We start from the raw sequence: 17,954 nt of genomic DNA on the forward strand, positions 1-17,954 counted from the left end.
ACTTTCGCTTTTTCAATTATTCAAGAAAATTCATCGGTGATGCAAAGCAACCTCTCCGAACTTCCACAAGCAACGATGGTCGCTTGAATAAAAGTGGATGACGCAATAAGTTTAAGCCTTTTGACGTTATTTCCATAAGATTAAGCATATTCAGTTCGGATATCTTGTAGGCTAGATTAGATTTGAGAAGTGGATAACTGATGTGACGTTGGAAGCGTCGGCGAAAAGTTTGCATAATTTATGGTAGGAACAATTTTTACTCTCCGACTGTATAGATACGAGTTAGTATAGACTGTATATTTAAGTCGGCGATAGCCTAAATAAAAAAAAAAAAAAAGCTTTATCGTCTTAAAAGAAAAACAGATCAGAATCAAAAGCACTTAAACATAACATATTAACAAATTTTGTTTTATTTTGCACAGATAAAAGGTGTACCTGTTTTCCGAAATAGTTAGGACTGTGTCTCGGAAAAGGCATCGCCTTTCCTTTCGTGGAGACCGCGCTCAAGTCCCGACACGCACCGCTGACCTTTCGGAGTTATGTGCGTTTTTAATATAAGCAATTTTAAATATCACTGAAACTGCGATATTGCATTGGATAGGAGCTCGATTTCACTTTCCAGGGACCGAGTTCGAATCCCGGCACCCACTTCTAACTTTTCTATGTTATGCGCGTTTTAAGTCATCAAAAGATCACTTGCTTCAACGGTGAAGTTAACATCGTGAGGAAATCTGCATTCCCGAGAGATCTACATAATGTTCTCAAAGGTGTGTGGAGTCCACCAATCTGCATTGGGCCAGGGTTGTGGACTAGGGCCTTAGTGCGGATTGGTAGACTCCACCTTTGAGAACATTATGTAGAACTCTCAGGCATGCAGGTTTCCTCACGATGTTTTCCTTCACCGTTAAAGCAAGTGATATTTTAATTACTTTAAACGTACATAACTTAGAAAAGTTTGAGGTGCGTGCCGGGATTCGAGCTCAGCCCCATTACGCTATCACCGCTCATCAAATGGTGTCTGGAAAGGCTAAATTAGTTTATTTAAAAAATATAAATAACTGTGGTAGGTAGCTAAAAATATTATTGGATAAATTATTGCTTGCATAAATCTCATAATTGGGAATAAATTCTATAATGACGCTTAAGATGCGAAATCTTAAAAGTATGAAACAAGATATTCTCTATTCACACCTTTTATCATACCGTTTTATATACCTTTGACGACCTCCTAACGCATCCGTGAGCGCTGTGGATTTAAGTGGGAGGGCATGGTCTAGTGGGAGGCTTCTGCCGTGGCTATTTACCACCCAGTGGCGTGCACTGGGTTTCTTACCAGGGTTCTTCTATACAGCAGGAAAATTGCATAAAATGGAAAAAATCCTCCTCTTATACGGGCCAAATTTCGATTTTAGGGTATGCAGTGCTTTTGTGCATGTATGACACGCCGCCGTGCACGCCGCTATTAACACCCTACCGATAAAGACGTGCTGCTAAACTACTTAGTGTTTTGATACGATGTACCGATTAGGGGTATTGGCTTAATATTATTGTTCATGTGTGACATCTTGGATTGCGTCTTATCAGCAGGTGAGATCGCATTCAAGGGCTAACTGGTAGTGGAATAAAAAAAACCTTTACATTATCCAACTATATCTTGGTTATAACATAACGACTAGCATCTACTGCGATCACACCTTCACGGGATATATCTTCAGTCCAGCAGATAGGCTATCTACGGTTGGATAAAAAACTTATACATTATACTTCAACTTATGAATATCTTAGCTTAATGAATATTTTAGTAATTTCGGCTCACAAAATAGAATATTATAATATTTATTGTATAAAAAAAAACACAAAATACAGTAAATGCAAATATTACGAATTCTAATAAACTCTCAACAATGCATACGGTTGCTATAGCAACGGACCAAGGACACCGCCGACCGCACTCGCAAAATAATACTTACGCCTTACAAATATAATTTATGATTTATCCTTAACTTATCCGGATATACTAGATTCAGTGGCGTGCATAGAGGGTATGCACAGGGTATGCAGATGATATAAGATGAAGAAAATTTCCAGTTAGAGTTATAAAAAACTTAAGAATAGGCTTTGTAAGAGTTATAAAAAGCCTACCCTAAAGTATATATAGCTCGTACTGAAGATTTTCTTCATTTTATATCATCTGCATACCCCGTGCATACCCTCTATGCACGCCACTAACTAGATTGTATATCTATGCTCTATTATATTAAGAAAGATGAATCAAGTGTGTCCTGCATTGGATAATGTTTTTGTTTTATTTTAAGTAGTAGGTAGTAGGTACGCAAATAGCAAAAAAAAAATTGTTTTATAATATTTTTGTTTTACTTGTTTTACATGAACAATAGCTACAGTTCGGTATGAATTAACTAACGAACATATTTTCATCATACTGTTAAACAGTTTGTTGGCGGAATAAGCTCTTCTTATAATATACCTAATTTAGTAAAAAATATCTCTTACTATATTAAAACTATTTTCAAACGATTTAAATTATACATATAAAAAAGAGGATGTTTTCATGAAGGATCTGCAAATGGTTCTTTTATTACCATATCGTCTCACAAAATATATAACATTTTATCCCTAGCCCTTCATACGGGGAAATGTAATATCAAACTCGTTGATGCGGGGATATTGCCATTCATCACTGTATGGTACGCGATCCATTTCCAATGGTTGGATTATTCAAATTGTTGGACCTTGGATGCAGTCTCCTACATACGGTTGGATTATTTAAATGAAAGCATTTTAAAATGAAGTCGTTTAGATACGGAATTCAAATTTATTTAGCTTTCTATGATTGTTTTTCTAACGTTATACAACGGGTAAATAGAAACCAAAATATTATCTTTCGCAGGCTTTAGAGGTACATTGTGTACTGTCTCTGAGACATATCTGTGAAACCGAAACGCTAACGTTTTTAGGTAGCCCACTGCCATAGTTTTTACTGAAAGATCACATGCAAAATTAAAATCGGGAGTCACTTGATTTTACTTTGTTAGGTACGTGCCGCGTAGCGTAGGTACTATGCACGTATCGGTCTTTAATCTTCAATAGGGTTGTCATAAGTAAACACTTAGAATGTTGTGAATACGTTTGTATGCAAAAATAAACATGCTTCTTTTCATTTATTATTTTTACAGGGTGATTCCTTTTGGAATATACTTATGCAACCTCGAACAGTATTTCGGGCTATATATGCCGGGCGCTTGGCTAGCATATTCTATTCATATATACAGTGAAGTTCGTACTGGGAAGACCTACCGCCATTTTTATTTCTGCCGGAACTCTCAATAGTAATTTGGTTGACCTTACAACTTTGTGGATACTTTGTGTAGATAGTACATACAAGAACACAACATAATAACGACGTTTGTGTTCAGTTCTCAATTACCCCACTCTCCCCTAACTCCTTGTCGGTGCGTATCGTTAACAAGACGATTCAAACGAGGTCAAAGACGCTGGCGTTTTAACTATAAAAAATTGTTGCTATCGATAACATTTTTGTCCATACCGTGCAATAAAAATAACTACCAAATAGTAATAGCCAGATTCCACGTGATGTTAGTAGTAATAACAGTAAGCATCTGTATCAAATATTGATTTAATTAAAAAGAAACGCCTATACAGTAGCCTTCAAAACGTATAACTGTAGGTATAACATAAAAAAAACCACATCAAACTTGAGAGCTTAGGTATTTCAGTAATATATTAGTAAATTTCAGTTATATAGTAGTAAACGAACGTGCGGGGAACGAGTTGATACCTATATAACACGTTTGTTTAGTTGAAAACTTAAACTAAGGCCACAGGTGTGTCCACGAATGTGGTGTACACCTAATCCGATTAGGTATCCAATTAAGTCTCGCTTAATCGGATTTCAAACGGGTTCCTGCGTTTACATATTAAAATATAAATTAAAAATTGAATAAAAACCTTACTTTCGTCAGAGTGTACATTATTCTACTAGTCATTTGATAGTTAATACCCATATTGAGGGAGTTGTGAAAAAAAATGTAATTCGTAATTTTGTTGGGCGGTCCTCTTGCATTTTAAATTTATTGAAGTGTAAAATATTCTACTAGTCAAGCCCTTCATTTGATACCCATATTGAGTTAGTTGTGACAAAATATGTAATCCGCCATTTTGTGGCGGTGCGGGCTATCTTCGACAGATTTTCATCAAACATAGCTAAGAACACTCTCGGCTAATTCACTTTGATAAAAAAAGCAAAATCAAAATAGGTTCATCCGTTCGGGAACTACGATGCCATAGACTGACACCAAACACACACACACACATACACAAACATGTCTAACTTATAGCACTTAATGAATAATGTCAATTATAAAAGCACATTTCCCCGAAAAGTTAAAGATCAACGTCGAACTCGCCCTCCCCGAAAGGGAAACAGAACCACGAGGTTTTCACCGCTTCGTAGATTTTGTATGGTTAAAAGAAATTAATGTGGAATTATAGATTTAAGAAAACTTTACCAATGAGAAATAATACGCGGATGGTGTCGAAGGCGATTGCTAGTGACAAATAAATCTGATAATTATTAGACAAAAGATGAGATAAAAAACAGTAACACAAACTTAAGCTACCCGAAACAAGTGGTTCCAAAGTTTCTTTTAAGCTTTAATAATGTTTGAAATAATTTTCAGTGAATAATGAGAAAAGTAAACCTATTTACACGAAAAGAAGACATCTTAAAGCTTTTTCCACACTGCAAGCGATATTATTACTAGGTGCTGATTTCCTACTTGACTATAATTATTGATCAATAAATAATAGATGAAAGAAAATGGAATATTAAAGAATGAATGATTAATACAGTCGAAATCGAAAAAATAGTTACAGAATTATAAATACAACAGAGCAAGGGGTTTAGGTGGTCTTATCGCTACATAGCGATCTCTTCAGGCATTCGGATGTTGTAAAGAAGAATAGTCTATATTTTTTATTATGATTTACTCCTTGAAACATTTCTTGTGCAATATACAGTTATATTGACCATACTAAGTCCAAAAAATAGTGGATTTTTACAGTTTAGTGCTTATTTACGACATCAGATTATCATAAGTGACGATGAAGTCTAGGGCCTATGTAAACACAAACAAGTTCTCAAGTATCAAATATTGGATAGAAGCAGGCGTTACTTTGCGGTAATCCATGATATATTAGGAAAATTAACCTTAATTTCTATGATCTAATAATCTTAACAATTATTCATTGTAACGTCAACATCTCCTGAGGATGCTCCGGTTTCGGAGCGAAACGTGCGTAGAGGGTACATTGCCGAAGATCTGTTTGGTGTGGAGTATAAGGATTGAAGAAATTATAAATTACACCATACCGATTCTCCTGCTTTTCGCGGAGTATAGCAAATTAAGCTTAATTTTCATAATTTCTCAAGTATTTACTAATCGATGCTTAAGACCTTGAAGCTTGATGGCGGCTCATGTATATTTACACTTATACCCCTGAACCCCCTTTTTTATGATTTCAATTATAGATTAGCAAAGATTTAGGACTTCGGTCTCACTTTCGGAGAGCCGAGTTTGAATCCCAGCACGCACCACTAACTTTTCTAAATCATGTAAGTTTGGTGCAATTCAAATATCACTTGCTTTAACGGTAAAGGAAAACATCGTGAGGAAACTTGCATACCTAAGGGTTCCTTATAATGTTGGAGTGTGAAGTCCACCAATCCGCTCTATCCTTTTCATGTGGGAGACCCGTGCTCTGCAGTGGGCCGGTAATGGGTTTTTGTGATTAAGCTGATGAAGGTTAGCGATTAATATAAGCTTTCTTCGCTAGCAGTGGACCGTGGACAGCCTACTTAATTTCTCAGAACTGTTTTCGAGATTTATTGGATAGGAGAAGAGATAAATCTTAGAAATAGTTATAAATAAAGTCACATATTTAGTGCGCTAGTCTTGCGAACTAGCAAGCACAGTTCAAAAGGGCTTATTATAACTATGGAATAATACAGAATTGATGGTAATTAAAAACTTTTGATCTTCTACCATTTCCGGGAGGTTATGAATTCACTGTAATAATAAAATGTAGTATCTCCAGTGTAGTATCATATAAAAGTGGACCGTTAGAGGTACCTACTAGTCCACTTTTAAATTTCGAATGCGGTTTAGTTAACGTACCCCTATCCCCATCTATACTATAATATTATAAATGCCAATATAAGTTTGTTTGTTACGCTTTCACGCAAAAACTACTTAACCGATCCTCATGAAACTTTGTACACATATTTTTGGAAGTGTTAGAACTAATATAAGATACTTTTTATCCCGACATTAAGCTCGGTTCCTTTGGGAGAGGAGATGAAAGGGTTTGACGTTTTTACACCATAACTCCGATAAATTATAACCGATTTAAATAATTATTTTTGTACTATAGAGTTTATAATATGTGTTTAATTTTGCCCAAACTGTGGTTGAGGACAGAACTCCTCAGCGGATAGCAGCAAACCCCTCATTTAAGGCTTAACGATACGGAATACTTTGTTTTTTTTTTTGATCATCAATTCAATTTAATGCAACATTAAAAAGTCGCGGGCAACAGCTAGTTCTACAATATAACAGAACATTTTACAGTAAACACTAGACGCTATTCTTTTTAAATTTTAAATAATGTAAACAAAAAAAACAAAATGAAAAACGTATGTTTGAAGTCTTCAGCGGACACGACGTGCAAATAAATATTTGCTAAGACGTTAAATAATTACTTCGCCTGCAAAAGATCAAGCAGCAAAATTCTTGTTCTTTAAATAGTATAACCCATCGAACCATGATTTACGTACCAATATTATAAATGCATCAAGATACGTTTATATACTTTTGTGTGAAGCGGTGGTAGTCTAGTGGTTACGGCTACCGACCGTGTGGAGACCGAGTTCGAGCCCCGGCACGCACCACTGACTTTTCGGAGCTATGTGCGTTTTTTAATTAAAGCAATTTAAATATAACTTTTTTTAAACGGTGAAGGAAAACATCGTGAGGTAACCTGCATACATGAGAGTTTGATTCCCGTGCTGAAAAAAAAATGTTCGGTTTTTCGATCTAGGAATTCCCCATGCCTTGGAGAGCACGTTGAGCCACTGATCTCAGTTATTAGCACAGAAACTTAAAATTAATAGTAAAAGCCAGCACGACACCGGAGGTTTTGATTAGCGCTGTGAGTTTAAGTTTTATTCCCAGCAACAGCATTTCTGATTTTTCTCTGGCCTTATCTGATTGCAGGGTTTGGTCGTGGCTAGTTACAACCCTACCGATAAAGACGTGACGCTAAGCGATTCAGTGCTTCCGTACTATTTCGCGTAGAAGCCAATTAGGGGTATGACTACCATAATCCCTAACAGGCTAGCCCGCTACCATCTTAGACTGCATCATCACTTATAACCAGGTGAGATTGCAGTCATGGTCTAACTAATAGTGGAATAAAAAAAAACGATAATTTTACCACATTTACACCTTTAAAAGTGTCTAGTATTTCTTTGACTTTTCTCGGTGATACAGAAATAAAATCGATTCCATGAATTCATTCCTTTTGTACATTCTTACAAGTAACTCGAGATACGATGACCTAAAATAAACCATCTGATAAAACACTTGGAAGTAGTTGTTAGGATAAGATAAATAATGGAAACTTGAACGTATTCGATTGATTGAGATCTTCAATTTCCCCGCTGTTATCTAAAATACATGGATACCTCAATATCAATCTATTAACGGCCAACTACAGAACACACCTCTCCTACCACGATTTTTTTCCCACAATGACAAGTTAGGTGCGTTTTTTAATTCAAGCAATTTAAATATAAATTTCTTTAAACGGCGAATGAAAACAGCGTAAGGAAACCTGCATACCTGAGAGTTGGATTCCCGCGCTGTAAAAATATTATAGAAAAAGTTATATTAAAAAAAATTATGTATTCAAATTCAAATTAAAATTCATTTATTTCAAGTAGGCCTACTTTATATCTTTGTAGTGACTCTACCACCGTTTCGGAAAGCTGATTAAGCAGATAAAAAATGAAATTTATTATTAGTATTATTGTCGTAGTCCACCATGCTGGCAAAGTGCTGATTGGTGAACTGAGCACCTTTTATATTATTTCTTTTAAATTAGATACTATGAAGAAAGATGCGGTGATAGCCGCTTTCGGGGGGCCGAGTTCGAACCTTTTCTAAGTTATGTGCGTTTTAAGCAGTCAAATTATCACTAGCTGCAACGGTGAAGGAATATATCGTGAGGAAACCTGCATGCGCGCGAGTTCTCCATAATTCTCAAAAGGTGTGTAGTCCACCAATCCGCACTGAGCCAGCGTGCTACGGCCTTAACCCTTTCTCATTATGGGAAGAGATCTGTGTTGGCCTGTAGTTGGCCGGTAATTGGTTGATATGATGAGGTACTATTATAAATATGAAATTCAAATTAAGTATAATTTGAATTAGAAGGAGAAACACGGAAAACATAAAATAATACAGAAAACACAAAACAACATAAGTAAGAAATTAATTAAAAAATGTAGGCATGCAAAGGTGGCCTTATTGCTGCAACCTTTGAATGAGAGAACCTACCAAGAGATCGGGACAGTGCTGTAAGTGTACTAAATTGATTAGGTAATATTTTGAATTTGAAATTCCTTAATTAAGAAGTAACGAGAGAAGGATATATACAAAATGCAATTTAGTTAGTTTAAACAAATCAGCCTAGAGAGCTTGCTTTGCTGCTTCAATAACATCTAAGACATAAACGGATTTTGTTGCTACCTCCCTAGTCCTACGCTGAGATTGCCTCGATTGAAATTACTAAGGCTTCAGTAGAAGTCTTACTTGTTAAATTAATATAAAAAGACGCTGATTGCTGTGATTGAAAAAACCTTCTCGTTTATTTTTAGGAATGTTTTAACGAACGCCCCGGCGTAGTGTTAGGCGCTGTGGTATAAAGGCAAATCCCGGGTTTTATCTCAGGCAGCGCCAATTTGGAAATTTATAATTGTTGAATTTTCTCTGGTCTGTTTCATGGAGGCTTCAGCCGTGTTTATTTACAAACTAAGCTGGGTTACCACGGTACATAATCACCAAGCGATGCTATAATCTTTGACCATATATCGATAATTAATTTCGTTTGTTTCAGGTTTTCGGTGTGAAGTGCTGTGTTAGTGTTGTAGCAAATATGTAGTGATAACTAGAGTATTTGTGATTAGTGATGTGCATAACGTGAGATATCGATATGGGATGGTGCGTTTTCCTCATACTAGTTATATCTGGGACGGTTAGGTCTCAAAATTGTAGGGGTCAGGAGCCTCGGCAGAGGGCCTGCGAGAATGTGTGCGATGATAATGGGGTGTGCAAGATAAGAGCTGCGCTTTTGCTGCCGAAGAATACTACGTATAATGCCTGTTTGTCTGTGGTAAGTTGTTTTTCTTTTTAAAGTTGCGTTTGACAAGAGATCTTATATTTGATAGGAGGCAGGTGATACTTTACTGAACTCAATAATATACAATGCACATCAAGCTTGCGAATCTTATATAATCCGTGAATACCAGACATATCTGCACGGTGAAATTTACAAACTCGCGTTACACTTTACGCACGTTTCGCTTCGACAACGGAGACTATTCAGGAGACTTCACAATACATAGTGAATTGCATGCGCAAGACTTGCGAGGTATGGTGTAGAAGTTTGAAGCATTTTATAAGCTGCACCTATTAGATTTGCCTGGTTTTCACGGACGACAGGAAACTATAAAAACGTATAATTACATAGATATACATACAAAATATATAAACAATGATCATGGCATTTATATTATTTTTAAATTGTAACATATTCTTGAATTCAATTTAAAACGTGCGTAATCTAAAATTATTTCCAAAGACCATATCCTACTTTGTATTTACAATTTCTGACACGTGAGAGCTCCCTTTTTTTTCATTTTCTGGTCAGGTTGGATGGGTGGTTTCGGCCGTGGCTAATTACCAGATCTTCAGGTGTTTTCTTTATGAATAAAATATATGGACATCCGCAGTGCTTTATTCAATCTATTTGTATCAGCTACGGCAGTATATTTTCCCGCTCAACCTCAACACCGTGGCAAGTTTTATTGCGTTCCGACCATTTTCATTACGCATAGCCTTTTCTGTAGTGTACTCCTATTTTATTAACATAAATATATAGAAGATAATTTACAATTCGATTAAAGCTAATTACATAAAATATCGTGAAATTTTATTGTAGAGTAACTAAAAATAGGTAAAGGTAGGTACGTTTAATAAGTGCTTATACACTTATCTGAAATAAATTAATTTAGATTTTTTAGTGGAATTTGCAAACACTTTCCAGGCTAGATTTGGTCAGTAGTGCCAAACTCAGTTTTTCAATAGTTACAGTATAAAAAGGACAGTTCCTTTCAATTTATGTTATAAAAATATATATTTTATTTTAATAAAATAATCGGCACCAATCTTACAAGCTACTTATCTAAAGTCAATAATCAATCTTATCCAAAATCTGCAGATTAAATAATAGAATTAGTGTAGGACCCTTCTTATCAACAGGGAAGAGTGGGAAAAGGATAGCACTACTACACTAGACGTTCTATCTGAATATTTCGGATTACATTGATTATTTATTCATTTCGGGCGTTAATAGGTTTTTTAATGACAAGGTACATGTTTCGCTCTCATCTCCGACAATTAGTAGATGGAAAGCAGCCAGCTTCGCTCTCAACTCCCACATTCATTCTAAATGTTAATGTTAGAAAAGAGCAACTACTTTCTTGTCGGTTCTTCTCGGTAGAATCTGCTTTCCAAACCGGTGTTAGAGTCACTACGAACAGACAAACTTGACATTTCAAAAGTGCTTATAAAGTAGGTCTACTTGAATACAATGATTTTTGAATTTTGAATTTTTAGGGGCAGGTTTGTTATCTATAGTATAATTTGGCTTGTGTTGTATACGGCAATGTAACTTTTATAATAGTTCTTTTACCGGTTCTGAAGACTAGTTTCTTTGGATTTTTAGGTAGAGCCAGTTTTCGAGCTAGCGCTGCAAGACAATGCAGTGCAAGAGGTCTTTCCTTCCTGGCTACAGTTCGAATGGATGTCGTATGACGTCCAGGACTGTGATGCAGCATACGCCGTTATCTCCGCCATTGACGCTTACAATGACTGCGCACACGTCTTCTTCGGACCATCTTGTGACTTCGCACTAGGTGAGTACAGATGATATTTTTTAATACATTCAATTAATGATTTTAAACTAAGACGTTCGTGGTTTAACAACTTCATCATCATCATCATCATCTCAACCAATTGACGTCCACTGCTGGACATAGGTCTTTTGTAGGGAGTTCCACAATGCACGGTCCTGGGCCGCTTGCCTCCAACGGCTCCCAGCTACTCGCCTGATGTCATCTGTCCACCTCGTTTGGGGCCGACCTACGCTGCGTTTACCGGTGCGGGGTCGCCATTCCAGCACCTTAAGACCCCAACGTCCATCGGTTCTCCGAGCTATGTGCCCCGCCCATTGCCACTTCAGCTTCGCAACTGGCTGAGCTATGTCGGTAACTCTAGTTCTTCTACGGATCTCCTCATTTCTGATTTGATCACGTAGAGATACTCCTAACATAGCTCTCTCCATCGCCCGCTGAGTGACTCTGAGCCTTCTTATGAGGCCCATAGTTAGCGACCATGTCTCTGATCCGTAAGTCATCCCTGGCAACACGCACTGTTCGAAGACTTTAGTCTTCAGGCACTGGGGCACTGTTTAACAACTTAAAAATAGTCAAACAGATACATAGCACTATAATGTTTTGAAATTTGTCGATATTTCACGACCCTGTCACACGGATCCTGATCGGGACTTCGGAGGTCAAGCTAGATGTCATGGGCAGAAACTGAGTACCCGCATCCATCTTCTTTTTGTTGGTATTTCATTAACAATTCCACTTAAGTGTGGTACGAGTATGTCGAACAGTTCGAATCACATTTGAACTTTTTTTTATAATCCGTAACATCAGAACTGTTAATAGGTATTGGGGTGTTGTTGGTTTCAACAAACAAACTTTTCATCATCGTCATCATATTAAACCATTACCGGGCGACTACAGAGCACGTGTCTCCTCCCACAATGAGAAGAGTAAGGCCATATTCAACCACGCCGGCCCAATGCGGATTGGTGGACACACAATTACGCATTTATAATATTAGCAGGAAAAAAAAAGAAACAAAGACACATAAAGCAACGCAAAAAAACAAGTCTAAAGTAAACCCTTGTCCTTGTTATCAAGACGGTGAATAAATCTAGGTGCTCACTCAACGTGTTGTTTACATATACAAAGTAATTAAGAGGCCAAAAACAAACAAAATCTCATACTGTTTGTGAGAGATTTTGCACAAGTTTTATGAAGGTATAAAAATGAGAATGTAGAAGTTCTTAGGTGTAATATTAATAAACATTATTTACTTCACATAACATTAATACGTGTTATGTGTAGAAATGCATAAATTCGTTGAATAAACGGAACCATGAAACCTCGTCTATCTTTTATAATCATCATCATAAAATCATTACCGGCCAACTACATGGCATGAGTCTCCTTCCACAATGAGAAAGGTTTAGGTCGTAGTCTATCACGCTGACCCAGGTGTGGATTTCACTCGCCTTCGAGAACATTATGGAGAACTCTGAGGCATGCAGGTTTCCTCGCGATGTTTTCCTTCACCGTTGAAGCCAGTGATATTTTAATAACTTTTGACGGCCGATTGGCGCAGTTTTCAGCGACCCTGTTTTCTGAGCCCAAGGCCGTGGGTTCGACTCCCACTACTGGAAAATGTTTGTGTGATGAGCATGAATGTTTTTCAGTGTCTGGGTGTTTATATGTATATTCTAAGTATTTATGTATGTTATTCATAAAAATATTCATCAGTCATCTTGGTACCCATTACACAAGCTACGTTTACTTTGTATTGTTGTAGTATATTTATTATTTATTTAATTACTTAAAACGCACATAACTTTGAAAAGTTATGGGTGCGTCCACCGCTTTATCGTTATCAACCCATTAACCGTCCATTATAGACGGCACGGTTGTACTTTCAGAATGAGAAGAGTTTAGGCCGTTGTCCACCACGCTGGCTAAGTGCGAGTTAGTAGACTTCACGCACCTTTGAGAACATACAAATGTAGAATTCTCACGCATTCTTCCTTCACAGTTAAAGCAAGTGATATTTAATTGCATTAGTTTAAAGGTCACTTAAGTCTGCAATTTAAAGGAGTCGTGTTGCGAACTTCGTCATCCCTAAAGCCAAAGCTTTAACCACTAAACTGTCACCTCTTGTAGCTTTAGCTCGTATAAAATACCTGATGTAGAGTATATTATCATGGACCTAAAGAGGAAATTAACAAATTCTGGTGGAAAAAAATTTTTCATTGTAATTTCTAAATGTGATTTTTAAGTTGATACTTATATCTATATATATAAAAGAGAAAGTGTGTGGGTATGTTCCGTATAGGCTCCGAAACGGCTGGACCGATTTCAATGAAGCTTTCAGGGAATCTCCGGATTGACCTGGCGAGTAATCCTGTAAAGTTTGGTGACGATCGGAGCTCTCCTATTTTTGAACTGTCAAACTGTCAAATACAGCTTTTATTTACTATGATGATATTCTATTGTTGGGTGTACATGGGTGCAGATCTTCACCCGCTCGAGAAGAGAATAGAAGAGAATGAATACGGAGAGAAATAAATGACTTAATATATTATGAGACTTAAATTAAAAATTTAATTATGTAAGTTTATTGTTTAAATACTCGTAAAATAAAGCAAAATCTAGCCCGGTGAAGCGGGCTGGGTACGCTAATACTTAATAAAAATATTAAATCGAATGTTCCGTTATCACTGAAAGTACAGAATTTTAAATTTAAAAAATGATTAACTAAAGTTAGAGATTAGTACAATAAAATAATTCACACTCTTATCATATGCAGCATACACTGTCTATACTCAGCCTTATACTGCGAAACCTATTTTTATTGTTTCGATGAGCTCTGAGAACAAAAGTTCGTTCAATCGACGTGTTGAGAAGGCTTCGTTATAGGATCGACTGTATTGCTTTTGGATATGTTTTTGATGGTGTACGAAGTGTATACGAGGTAAGTTATTTATTGTTTTGTTTATTGTTCCTGTTTTGTCACAGTTTTTATATAGAGGACAGAATTGCGATCGCATAAAAACTTAACAGTAAACATATTAATTCAGTTGTTTACACAAAAATTCAGTGTCAATGGATTTTTATACTTAGTTTTCTGTCTGTCTCCTTCATTTGTTTCTTATTCTTGAATGAGTAGCAAAATTAACTATGAATCATAGGTTCAAATTCCTAGTCGGCTTGAAGCGGGCTTGCCTGTTATATGAAATCCATACCCCTGCCGTTTCTAAACGGCATCGTACCGGAACGCTAAATCACTTGGTGGCACGTCTTTGTCGGTGGAATTGTAAATAGCCACGGCCAAAGCCTCCTATCAGAAAAACTATATGTAGAGCCATTTATTTCAAAACTGGACTACATCAGGACACATGTTTTTCGTGATTTACAGATGGAGCTTTGTTATTTAAAAAAGTCTTTATGCTCTAAAGATGACAGAAAAAGATCTTAAGCCATTCAAAGGAAAACTGTTAGGGGCTGGGAAACTATGGTACCTACGGTACGAGGATAATATCTTCGAGGGCAGTACAAAGACTTTCTACTTGGTATAATGCTAATAGTAACAAATACCTTTAGGTAACTTTACTCGTTTAAAACCACACGTGCTTGAACAATGTCCGCTGGGATATTAAACGTAGTTAAAGTTTCTCTGAGAACAAATTAAGCCATCTTGGCTGGTTATGATTACCAACATGTGGTTATAATCGTTACAATCCTAAAATCTTTCATGAGGAAAGCATAGAAGGCAGAAGTACTAAATCCATCACACAATGCACTAATATTAAACCCATACAGTCAAAACTGAGTTTGATTTTTACAGTAATAATTGACGTGCCCATCTGACGTAAAAACCATCGTCTAAAAACAAAGTAAAACTTCACAGGGCAAGAAACAAAGACGACAAGAGACGTCCTGTGTCCATCAACCTGAGTCGCGGATGAAAAGCTCCATATACCTGTTATTACACAGACAACCACGACCTTCAAACCGGAATACAACAATATTGCTTGGCTGCAGAAATAAGTCTGGCGCACTCCTCTAATCGATCTTGATATCTTGGAGATGTCTCTTAAAAAGTTTAAAGTTTGTATTAAACGTAAGCTTATAGAAAAGTCCTATTAGGGTATAAAGGACTACGTAATCGATAAAAAAGCTTGGGTGTGAATTATTGCTCTAACCAGGTTGCTCTTCTAATAATTTTAAATGACATTGTGAGATGGTGATAATAAAAAAAAAACACCCGGCTAAGTTTGTTGTGGGCTTCTTCTTCGACCAGGACGCGTTTGGAACCCTCGTAGCTTTAGTTTTAAGTTTACGAATGTGGTTATCGCCATCATCTCACTACCGTGTAATTCTTATGTACGCATCAAAAGTGCCACATATGCTAATTGAATAAAGATTTTTGACTTTGACTTTTGATCTCAGTCACAAAAACTCCACTGTTGCTGATACTTTGACAATCTCTCTGGCGTAGCAGCGATGAGCAATGGTTTTTTGTGGGAGTTCTCAGGTTCGATTCCTGGTACTGGTCTGGTGGGAGGTTCGGATGTGGGTGGTTATAATCCTACTGAGAGAGGTGCCACGATGCGATTTAGCGTTTCGGTACGATTTTGCACAGAAATCGGTTAAGTAGTTTAATATAACTGCCATAATCCTTAACAGGAGAGACGTCTACCAGGTGAGATGGCAGTCAAGCGCAAAGTAAAAAATAAAAAAACTGTAACTACTACTTGACGTTTCAGCATCGGTAGATCCCCGACCAATAACGACACAAGCGCTGCAATAATGCTTTAAAATTATAGATTATTTTATTATCTATGTATAATTTTAAAGCATTTTTCGAGAGAAAAACACCCTTTTGCTTCTGTTTATTTTTAACTTGTAGCGTGCAAATAAAGAGTATAAATAAATTCAAATGTAAAGTGTGAAATTTAATATATACAATAGAAGTAAAAACCCAAACCAAATTAATATAATGGAAATCCCTAAGTAAAAGCTATAGTATATTTTTTTTATTCGATACTTTATTCTGGCGAAACTGTGTTCGGGTCAATTACTCAAAAATGTTACCAACTTTAGCGTCCGAGCGCGATGCAACGTTGCCAGTGACAGTTTTTTAAATGCAATTTGTGGCGTAATGCCCCGGCCGTGAGTCAATTTCGTAAATGCTCTTTTAACATACGATGTAATAAAACCCCGTATATTTTCCCTCTATGTCCATACAGCTCGTAATCCTAACTAACACAAATATTATAAATGTGAAAGTGTGTTTGTGAGTTTGTTTGTTTGTCCTTCCTATCGCCCTAAACAAAGAACCAATCAATTGCGCATAAATCATTTTAGCAGAGAGTTCGTTGAAAGGCCCGATCCTTTCAGCCAATAACTTTTAACTTTTCCTTATTTATATATATCGTTTCATATATTTATTTATTCAATTTAGTTTGTTACCCAAAAACAAATGTAGTTACTAGTTACAAATGCCTTGTTTGTGTATATAAATATTTTCAATTGTAGAACTTTACATAATATATCTGTTCTAAGAATTAAATATGTGTTTATAAAGCTACCGCAAAGCAAAATAATAGACTAATATTTTAGATTACAATATACTTTTAGATTAGAATATACTTTTTACGCGCTTACCGTACCAGGCTGCTTTTTAAACCATTGAAAAAACGCTTCCTACGTTATCTGTAAAAAAACACTAACGAAAAACCGGCGCAATAGCTCGGCAGTCTATAAATGACAGAGTTCTGTGGTGACAAACGTAAAAAAAAAAATATATTTGGTCTTTTCCTGTTTTTGTAAGTCTGTAAAAAACAATATGCAATATAACCCATGTTAAGTCCATTTTTTTCATTTCACTACAAGAAGTGGGTTAACTTCTTCTTTACTGCAATTTCACTGATGGTAAGAAGTGATGAATGCATGGTAGCGGGCTAACCTGTTATGGCTGTTATATTAAACATGCATACCTATGGTTTCTACACGGCATCATACCGAAAGTTAAATGGCTTGTCTAGTCTTTCTCGGTATGTATGACAAGAACGGATAATATTCAAACAATATTAATACCTAAATGGATCGGGCATCGAACCAGAGACCTTAATTCAGGAGGCCACAACTATAACAACTGCGTCATAAAGCATTAACGTAACGCCATATGACCCTTGCTAGGTCGAATAAAATTACTGTATCAATAATACATAAAATAATAAATATAACACAAAATAACAAAAAAATAAACAAAAATGTAGGCACGCAAAGGCGTTATTGCAGCAAGAAAGTTCTTACAGGCAACCTTTGTATGAATCCTGTGGCAAAAAGAGAGTTGTTACAAGTTAAACTTTCATAGAACTAATATCTCCAATAACGTCACAACAAAATAAAACACAATATATCGCGTAGCTGTATTGCTACGAGTTTATTCCACGTAGCTACGGTTTTGCGCCTCAACCTTTAATAATCCTGTTTTATTATCGCCATAACACTGCATCGCAGCGGGATAAAGTCGGGCGCGTAAATATCATTTATCTTGTAGCGAACTAATGCCCGTATTCGCTAACGGCAATTCCTAAGTAAGTAACGCTTAACCAAAGAAGATTTCTAGGCATACATTTATTTTTCACCAGTTGATTTTCACTAGGCAACTCCTATTTTTCATTTG

The 17,954-nt window shown here is 36.4% G+C and overlaps 1 protein-coding gene across 1 annotated transcript in view; it reads left to right on the top strand.

Moving 5' to 3' along the window:
• Positions 1-17,954, top strand: part of LOC120633646 (atrial natriuretic peptide receptor 1) — a 238,082-nt gene that overhangs the window by 40,300 nt on the left and 179,828 nt on the right. Inside the window, exons 2-3 of the mRNA XM_039903933.1 lie at positions 9,214-9,489; positions 11,104-11,293. Coding sequence (XP_039759867.1) covers positions 9,310-9,489; positions 11,104-11,293 — 370 coding nt within the window. The 5' untranslated portion in view covers positions 9,214-9,309. The remainder of the gene's footprint in view (positions 1-9,213; positions 9,490-11,103; positions 11,294-17,954) is intronic.

This window comes from Pararge aegeria, chromosome 22 (genome assembly GCF_905163445.1).
Source record: "Pararge aegeria chromosome 22, ilParAegt1.1, whole genome shotgun sequence".
Taxonomy (NCBI): domain Eukaryota; kingdom Metazoa; phylum Arthropoda; class Insecta; order Lepidoptera; family Nymphalidae; genus Pararge; species Pararge aegeria.